At 40.4% G+C, this 10,312-nt stretch overlaps 1 protein-coding gene across 1 annotated transcript; it reads right to left on the bottom strand.

Annotated features, from left to right (window-relative positions):
• Positions 1–982: 982 nt before the first annotated feature.
• Positions 983–8,943, bottom strand: si:dkeyp-74b6.2 (cerebellin-1). The gene is made up of 4 exons (XM_034145525.1): positions 8,771–8,943; positions 6,769–7,443; positions 3,002–3,121; positions 983–1,491 (listed from the first exon to the last, which is right to left on the bottom strand). Exons 2-4 carry the CDS (start codon positions 7,072–7,074, stop codon positions 1,294–1,296), a joined length of 624 nt encoding a protein of 207 aa, XP_034001416.1. The 5' UTR covers positions 7,075–7,443; positions 8,771–8,943; the 3' UTR covers positions 983–1,293.
• Positions 8,944–10,312: the final 1,369 nt, after the last annotated feature.

Genomic DNA, 10,312 nt, shown 5'->3' with positions numbered 1-10,312 from the left:
CCTACCTACCTACCTACCTACCTACCTACCTACCTACCTACCTACCTACCTACCTACCTACCTACCTACCTAATGTAGTGGCAAACTTTATATGTAGTGGAAAACTCTATATGTATTTCAAACTTTATATGTTACCTAATATGGTAAAACCAAATGCAGTAGTTCCATGATGATGTATTTTAATTCATGTCCTTTGTTCAACTTATGATTAACCTTGAGAATGTCTGGGGGTGAAACACAGTGTCGTGAGCAAGCTCCTGTGTTTGTTCCCTGTCCTACAATGAGTTTCTGATTTCCCAGTTATATCTGTCTTTGACCCACAATCATCGGCCATCGGGACGTTCGGGACGAATCCCGATGGGCCGGTACTGAAGTGGGCCGGTCGGACGATGTGGGCCGCTCGGATAAGTCACTAGCACCCCCCGTCGACAATTTCCTCGCGGTGTTTACTTGCGGCACCGAGGTGGGCCGCTCGGATATGTCACTAGCATTAGCAATGTACAGTTTCTGTTCCTCTGGAAAGCAGGCGTAGCTTATCTCTCCATCCAGCCCTGCCATAGTGACAGGTGACAAAGTGTTGTTGAACTGTCAAGATCCTATAAAACCTATACACACCCTTGCCCCTGTGTGCACTCTTCCAGAATACTCTGTACTCTGTGAGACCTGTACCTTCGAAGCGCTTCGAATAAAGAACCAGAAATATGTAAATGTACAATATAGAACAACACAATAGATTCCCCTCAGGCATTTCTGAGTAATCGTGTTGACAGGAAAGGGACCGACTGTACCTACGTGAGAATGTAGGCACGACCCAAAAAACATAAATCTCTCTGCCATAGCTGTCATCTGCGTGGAGATATAAAAACACAAGTTAACTCTCTGCCAACATTGCATTTGTACTTCAAAGGCTTCAACGCCCTTAAAGCACTTGAAAGGAAGTTGGCAAGCTAGCTAGGTGGATAGACTAAGATTGAGACGAGAAGAGAAGTGACACAATAGTATTATTTATTGCCATAAAAGTTTTCTACCCTGAATTTCGTGCATTAAAACAAAATCACAAAGCTATGACAGGGTGACACATGTTAGCAAGCATAGGTGACACAACTAACAGTACTAATTACAATGATAAATGGAAAATACATTCATGATTGTTTGTTGCTGAGCGATCTCCCCCAATCATCCGATACATATGAAGATGCATCACTGCAGTTTGTATTCAATGCATCTGTTAATGCTTCTTCCTTTGTACTTTCACATGACTTTGACAACAACATCACGTACGGCTACCTTTATCTACAAGGGGAACACCAGGAACCCGGAGAACGTGGAGTACTTCCAGCCTCCCATCAGGTTCCCCCTCTCCAGTTTGAGGTAAGTCTTGTCCCCTCGCTCCATTATCACCAGGCCGGCATTAGTGGCAGCTTCTCTGGTCACGTCCTGATCGCCTGCGAAGGCTGAAATCACCGGCCAGCTGTTGAGAACCAAACTCACCTGAGGAAGAAAGGTGAAGAGGAATAGTATGTGAGTGTCGTGTTAAATTATCATATACTCATTTAAAACACAATAGTCTTATACTCTGATTGCCTTTTACACTGTTAAATTGTGTTTTTAGTCTTGTATGTGTTTAACAGAGACATGTGTTTAGGATTTACATTGCAGGAGGGCAAAAGGAAATGTAAAAGGGGGATTTGCAAATGGTTAAGGACGAGGGGGTTTTCTGGTTTAATGGTGGGGATGTGTAGATGATGCCTAAGGGAATTTAAGGGTGGGACCAGTTGGATATTCTCAAGTGTGACTGTAAACTGTGTTCTGCAGAACTTCTCGATCCTCTGAGGATGAAGTTGCTCTGTTCCGACATTTGGGATCGATTTCACTTGTATATTGACTTTCTTTATTACTTTATTAAATATATCAAAGACAAACTTTGTCCATGAATCATTTATCAGTTTCTCTTGAGCAGTGGGGAAAGGCATCTGCAGGAAAAGTGTGGTCAGAAAACACGGATTATCTGAATCAGAATCAAGTTTATTGCCAGGTACGTTTACACATACAAGGAATTTGCTTTGGTATCTGGTGGTGCGAACGTAAACAATCTAAACAAATAAATTGCAAAGTAGGTAAAAAATATATATATAAGGATAATAAAAAATAAGTATTTTAAAGAAACAATTTAGCATTAAAAAAGGATGCTAAAGACAAGTATTTACACCAAATGTAACTATACAAATAACCTTAAAAGCTAAAAAACAAAAACACTTAGGACAATGTGGCAAACTACAGTGTACTATATTTTAAAGTGGAGGGATTACATGACGTGTTCAGTACTACATGAGTTTTACCTTTACCCATGGATGCACAATAAGAACGGATTATATGATTATATGAATACTTTCGTGACGTTTCGCTCTCTCAAAAGTTGGGCCATTTTGTCTTCATGCGCCAATGAGCAACTCTCATAGGAATGAACGAGACCCCGCCTCCCACGCTGTATCCAGTTCTTATTATACATCCATGCACAAGAGGCCCAGAGAGGTGGAGCTAGAAGTTATGGCTCTGCAGTGAGCACCACTTGTTGAATTCCATAACAATGTTAGTTTGTAGTTTTACACACATTTTAATTCATCCACTTATGCTGGCGTTGTAAAAAAGGTTTTGTTTGCCCGTTGGCAGGATACATTTCATACCCTGCAGAGGATTAGTTAAATTAACATTGTTAACAATCAACTATTACACGCTTAGAGCAGTTCTAATTACAGCTTTGTGGTTTAGCCAGGAAGTACAAATGACACTTGTCAAGTTTGAGTAACTCTCAGAGTAAAGGAAAAAAGAAAACTCAAATTAGAATATAGTTTTAAATGAATAGTTTGACATTTTGGGAAATATGCTTAATGGCTTCCTGGCAGAGAGTTTCTATATTTTGACAAAAAAATGCAAAAATGGTTGGTAAGGCATTGGAGGAACTTTAAAGAAGACACACCACCTTTCCTTTAAGTGTTCTTACTTGTATGGTCTGCCGGTTGTACACTTTGACAACATGAAAGCTGAAACTGTAGACTCCTTTTCTAGGCGCCACAAAGATACTCCGTGCTGGGTCAAAATGGCCGCCAACGTTTACTAGGATCTGAAGAGAAGAGGAGATTAGGAGAGAGATCATTATTAACACAACCACGCCTGAGCCAAGCTACTAATAGTGTATTAAAGTGTGAAAATAGTTGATCACAAATCTAGCATTTTGGAAGGTTCGGTGCTTAATAAATGCCAGGAGAACAAGAAAGGGAGGATATGAACAACATGTCCTGGCAGAAGACTTAAAAACACAACCTGCAGTTACACAGACAGACAGTGATTGATGATTGTTTTCATTGGTTTTCCTTTAGAGCTCCCAGACATTGCTCAAAATAAAATGTCATCAACGCTCTGTATCAGTATTTCGCAACAGATCGAGCCAATGATTAGTCACTTTTTAAAATGTGACACATGCAGATCAGTGTGTATTACAAGAACAAGTGTTGTTAAAAAATACCTGAAGTAACGCAATGTACTATCGTGCGTAGAGTGGGTTCAGTGACACACTGTCTTGCATAATGCAGTAGACGTTTGCCAACGTTGTAGAGCAGCTATCTAAGTTTTTATTTATTTTTAAATCAGAAGCAAAGACTCATCAGGCTATTGTTAATCCAAACTGCTGTTAAAGAGGTAACAATATAAGCCAATTGACGTTTTTTTCTGAGAGTTCAAGTATCCCACCTCCTTAGGTATAGTATCACTCCTTTTTAAGTTGGCTAACTAAAGTGTGTATACTTGGACAAAAGCATGATTTTGAGGTAATGGTTGGGCCCAAGCTAGAGTTAGCAGATTTAAAAACATCAATTTAAAAACTAGCCAATGCCAATAAAAGTTGTATTTGTCAACTGTGTTTATTATGAGTAGACTGTGTTCATTTTACTTTCCTTTTTGCTTGATTTTGTAATCAATTGGCCTCTATATTGAGTGGTAAAACGCTGGTACAACACCAGTCTCTCTTCATGCTAATCCAATCTTTTGTACAATGGTTTAAAGAGTCATTTATCTCACTTATGCAAAAATGTGTTTATGCATTTTAGTACTTAAATATAATTGATAAGTAATTGTAACCATTGTGTGGACCTTTGGGTGAAACTGTGTAAATGGCCAACAAGAAAGCATATCAACCTTCACAAATGAATATGTATTGACTAGTAAACCTCTTTTTTGTTGCTTCTTAAAGGTCACCTATTATGCAAAATCCACTTCTCCATGTCTCTTCTACATCAACATGTGTCCCCTCTTCTTCATGTCTCTTCTACATCAACATGTGTCCCCTCTTCTTCATGTCTCTTCTACATCAACATGTGTCCCCTCTTCTTCATGTCTCTTCTACATCAACATGTGTCCCCTCTTCTTCATGTCTCTTCTACATCAACATGTGTCCCCTCTTCTTCATGTCTCTTCTACATCAACATGTGTCCCCTCTTCTTCATGTCTCTTCTACATCAACATGTGTCCCCTCTTCTTCATGTCTCTTCTACATCAACATTGTTCATGTCTCTTCTACATCAACATGTGTCCCCTCTTCTTCATGTCTCTTCTACATCAACATGTGTCCCCTCTTCTTCATGTCTCTTCTACATCAACATGTGTCCCCTCTTCTTCATGTCTCTTCTACATCAACATGTGTCCCCCTTCTTCTTCATGTCTCTTCTACATCAACATGTGTCCCCTCTTCTTCATGTCTCTTCTACATCAACATGTGTCCCCTCTTCTTCATGTCTCTTCTACATCAACATGTGTCCCCTCTTCTTCATGTCTCTTCTACATCAACATGTGTCCCCTCTTCTTCATGTCTCTTCTACATCAACATGTGTCCCCTCTTCTTCATGTCTCTTCTACATCAACATGTGTCCCCTCTTCTTCATGTCTCTTCTACATCAACATGTGTCCCCTCTTCTTCATGTCTCTTCTACATCAACATGTGTCCCCTCTTCTTCATGTCTCTTCTACATCAACATGTGTCCCCTCTTCTCATGTCTCTTCTACATCAACATGTGTCCCCTCTCTTCATGTCTCTTCTACATCAACATGTGTCCCCTCTTCTTCATGTCTCTTCTACATCAACATGTGTCCCCTCTTCTTCATGTCTCTTCTACATCAACATGTGTCCCTCTTCTTCATGTCTCTTCTACATCAACATGTGTCCCCTCTTCTTCATGTCTCTTCTTCATCAACATGTGTCCCCTCTTCTTCATGTCTCTTCTTCATCAACATGTGTCCCCTCTTCTTCATGTCTCTTCTACATCAACATGTGTCCCCTCTGTGGAAAGAGACTCTGAAAGTTTCAGGAACAAAGATTCTCTCTCTTTTTGTCCTGATCCATTTCTATAAAAACCAGTCTGAAAATGAGCTGATCAGATTTTGGCCAATTTGTGATGTCATAACGTTTTTTTGGCTTGCACAGGAAACATGACCTGGTTGTTATTGTCTTGTTATTGTGCAGGTCACATGTTGCTCAGTTCAGCGAGTAACAAAGAGACATTTGAGTTAAGTCATCCACCAACACAATCCATTTTCCTTTTGTGAGTCACTCTGAACGCTCCTTGTGTCAGCGCAGACATGAGTCTTTATTTAACATTTGAACATGAGTCATTTACTGGAAAAGTGCGTAAGTGCTCTGGAGGCTAACCCTCAAGTTTAAAGGTCACCTATTATGTAAAATCCCCTTTTCCATGTCTCTTCTACATCAACATGTGTCCCCTCTTCTTCATGTCTCTTCTACATCAACATGTGTCCCCTCTTCTTCATGTCTCTTCTACATCAACATGTGTCCCCTCTTCTTCATGTCTCTTCTTCATCAACATGTGTCCCCTCTTCTTCATGTCTCTTCTACATCAACATGTGTCCCCTCTTCTCCATGTCTCTTCTACATCAACATGTGTCCCCTCTTCTCCATGTCTCTTCTTCATCAACATGTGTCCCCTCTTCTTCATCAACATGTGTCCCCTCTTCTCCATGTCTCTTCTACATCAACATGTGTCCCCTCTTCTTCATGTCTCTTCTTCATCAACATGTGTCCCCTCTTCTTCATGTCTCTTCTACATCAACATGTGTCCCCTCTTCTTCATGTCTCTTCTACATCAACATGTGTACCCTCTTCTTCATGTCTCTTCTACATCAACATGTGTCCCCTCTTCTTCATGTCTCTTCTACATCAACACGTGTCCCCTCTTCTTCATGTCTCTTCTACATCAACATGTGTCCCCTCTGTGTAAAGAGACTCTGAAAGTTTCCGGAACAAAGATTCTCTCTCTTTTTGTCCTGATCCATTTCTATAAAAACCTGTCTGAAAATGAGCTGATCAGATTTTGGCCACTTTGTGATGTCATAACGTTTTTTGGCTTGTGTAACCATTAACCAATCACCAACCAAGGTAACCCCCCCCCCCACCTTATCACCTGAATCTCCTCCTAGAGCACCATTGAGTTCTTTTTAACCAAATATCTCTCAGAGGGGCGTGGGGAGGGGCTCCTTATTTTCATCTAAAGTAACAGACAGAGAATCAGCTCTTTTGAAACAGGGCTGAAACAGAGGGGATTATGGGTAATGCTGCAATGATCTGTTTGGTGTTTGGAGCCAAACACTTCAGAGACATGTTTTGTATAAATCTGAGACCTATAATGTATTGATGAAAAACAGTATAATAGGGGACCTTTAAAAACGACAATGTTTGGAATCATGTAGAGTATAGAATCCCACCTGATCAAAGTAGATGGTCATGGTGCGGTTGCTCATCTCCGAGGGTTCATGGTTGGTGTTTCGAATGGCGGAAAACGCAACCCTGCCGCTTCCTGACCTCACCGACATGCCCAAAGCGTTCCCCGACGGCTCCGCAGACGGCGTGGAGTCGCACACCACCAGACACTTTCCCTCCAATATCATTGGCTCTGTGTCATTCTGGCAGTTTACCTTTTCGGGCACCCAATTGACCAGAAGCAGCAGTCCAATGAAAATGACTGAGCGGGGGGCAAGGTAGGGCAAAAAGGGCAAAAATAGAAAGGGCATTGTTCCAAATATGTGGGTTTTTTTCTTTTACGGGGCTCAGTGACAATATGGCTGCCACAATCTTGAGTGTCTTATCAAAGAACAACTCACTGTAGCAACAGGATCATAATTTCACCTTGAAAGACTTGAAACCAAAGATTTCTCGCATCCCATAGGACAAGAATCCTCACGTAACCGCTCTGAAAACAACGGGTGGGAATGCAGTCTCTCTTGTAAGATGTCTAAGAGCTGGTGAGATGGCGGATGCCCATAACAGCACATAGAAGAAAATCCGGATAAGAATAGTTGAAAGTAATCCAGTTCTTTACATCGCATCAAAAATGGACATCAGCCAAATAAACTGGTTTGGAGGCTGTTGAGACTTCAGGCCTGTTTGAAGGAGTAGACGCAACATCGCACAATTATTTTCTGTACAGTAACAACAGTCATGTCACCTGTCATGTGCTGTAACAACAGCACATGACAGGTGCTTGGCTACTTGAGAAGCTTTTCTATGTTACGGGTGTATGAGATAGTGCCAATGTCACTTCCTGCACACTGTATATTCTGGTTAAAATACCATTTAAAGTACACTTTTCCTCCAATCTAATTGAATTAAAAATGAATTAAAAAGAATTAGGTAATGAATACTCTTAAAATCCAACAACTGTGTCATGTTGACGTAAATTGAAACGCTTGACTGCAAGTTCTTTGTACAGCAATGATTGTTTGTCTTATCCAGAAGGTGTGTTTGTTTTCTCTGACGTAAAACATGAGATCAGAATCAGAACACATTCATTAGTCCCACAGAGGGGAAATGTACGTTGTTACAGCAGAAAAAGAGCCAAAGACAGCTTAATGTTACGAAGAAGCATGCATAAAAAGGTTTAAAAATAAATGTTATAATATAATAAAAAATATAATAAAATAAAAAGTGACACAATTCAAATCAAGTAAAGGAATGGTAGGGCATACTGTGGCTAGGGGAAAACAATCATTGCGCAGAAGAGGAAAATAAGTAGAAGAACAAATTATGAGGTAATGTTTTGGGCAGGAAGAAGCCTTGTGAGTGCCAGCTGGACACAGGGGGGGGGGGGGGTGCAGCGGGCTTTCACAATCCCACCCAGAGAGGCCATCTGTGGGTAAACATTACCACTCTTTCTCCACCTCCACCTTGCGAATAATCCCAATATATGCATTATTTTAAACAAACCCCCATGATCTCACTAAGAATAGAACAATATAGCGTTTGGTGAGTGTTGATGATCAGATAATAAATCACAGAGCTTCATGCACTGCAGGAAAGAGTAATCATTATATATATATATATCGTGGTAGTCAAAGACTCAAAATGTATAACGAGAAATTTGTTTAAAGACTAAGCGTTTTTTGTTACGATAAGTGCTGTTTTATTCCAATTTTATTTATACGATTTCAATCATATTCAATGTAAATACTGCTATATTTTACTACATTTTTACAATTTTTTAATGTTATTATAGTCAAATAGTTTTCTATCTGTGTTTTTAATTTATTTTATTTTAATTTTATCAACACCAAGTCAAATTGCTCGTATATGTTAACCTACCTGGTGATAAACCTGTTTCTGATTCTTCTGATTCTGATGTAAGCATTTCCACAATAACAACCTTTTCAACATGCATGCACACATTATATTATAGTTTGAGAAAAATAGTAAGATGGACAAAACACCCACCTTTCACTCTAAGCGTTGACTCTGCAGCGACAAAAATAACCCAGCGATGTTCAGTAAAGTTAAAGCATCCCAAGAGCCTTGTTCCCTGTTCCCTTTATCGTTTCCTCTACCTCTTCCCTCTTTCCCCATCTCCTCCTCTCTCTCTCTTCCAGGAAACCCCTGTGTTCGAGCAGACGTTTAATCATATCATGAGCCTCACTGTCCTTCTGTTTTCACAGCTCCTCGACCTCCTACTGTACTTGTTTCCCCTCCCTCCTCCTCCTCTCTTTCCCCTCACAACTCACAGAATGGATGGTGGAAAGGATGTAAATAACCCTGCTGTATACCCTTTCTTTGGGGGGAAAGAGGAGGCATATTGACCCTTAACCTGTTAAGCCCTGAGCCTGTGTTTCAGGTCTCAGGCTCGTAAAATGACATTCCCAGAACAAATGACTATAACTTCACTTCTAAAAGGGGTAAATTAATAATATTTTTTCTCAAAGCAATGATAAACCTGTGAGTTGGATGTAGAAGAGTCAGAAAACCACCCTTGGATGATGGGTTAGTAGACTAAAAGCTTTAGGAATCCAAACTATAACATATAATAAGTACCCTGTATCAAGATTGATGCAAAACAAGTGACATTTGACCTTTTTAGAGAGGTTTAGAAAAATAAAACCACTTCTGGGGTCATTTGGGTGGATTTTCCATATCTCTGGCCCCCCTCGGTCGGGGGCGGGGGCTGCCGGGCTTAACAGGTTAAGTTCGAACAGCAAGAAATAACCCAAACTGTATGCAAAGGATTGGTTTGTATTGGTTGTATGATATGTAAATGATGGTTCTTGCTAATATTAACCAATTGCTTTGTGAATACCCAAACTGGTCTCTTAGAAATGTTGTTTATATACTTCCAAACAAACAACATTAACCTAATCTATGGCATAACCAATTTGTAGTATTGACACAGGTTTGGAAATGAAACAGAAACCAAAAGATATATCGAGTCTGAGGGCCAATTAAACTAGTCGGATTTGACATTGTTTATTTGGGGAAAAGGATTTGGATCTAGAAATGCAGAATTCTGGGTCTTATGGCGCGTTTCCACTACACGGCCTCGCTCGGTATGGCTAGGCCTCGTTAGGACTGGCTCACTTTATGGCGCATTTCCATTACAGTTTAGGAACTAGGGCAGTATCTATAGTAACGCAGTGTAGGCGGAGCCGTGACGTGATCTTCAATGAGAACCCCAGAAAAACAACACAGCCATTAGCTGTTAGCACTCAGAGCTCACAGCTCCTCATATCTGTTCAGAAACTAGACCAAAGTTAAACAAGTACAAACCACAGACTGCCTGTGTCATGGCGAATACAGTCGCTGCTTTATTTATGTCTGTATAGGCCGTTGTTGTGAGTGTGGACGGTCGGAGCATATACTGCGTTAGCTTAGCCAATCTCCATTCAGAAAACACGCATTTTAAAACGTTTTTCGCCTGCCGTCTGTCTGCAGACTTGACAAAGCATTAATTCATGGTTTTTACTAACCGGTATCAGTATGTTGTTACTT

Source organism: Trematomus bernacchii, unplaced genomic scaffold (assembly GCF_902827165.1).
Source record: "Trematomus bernacchii unplaced genomic scaffold, fTreBer1.1, whole genome shotgun sequence".
Classification (NCBI taxonomy): Eukaryota; Metazoa; Chordata; class Actinopteri; order Perciformes; family Nototheniidae; genus Trematomus; species Trematomus bernacchii.
Note: the sequence above shows the minus strand (reverse complement) of the source record. Positions and strands in the feature narration are given on the sequence as shown.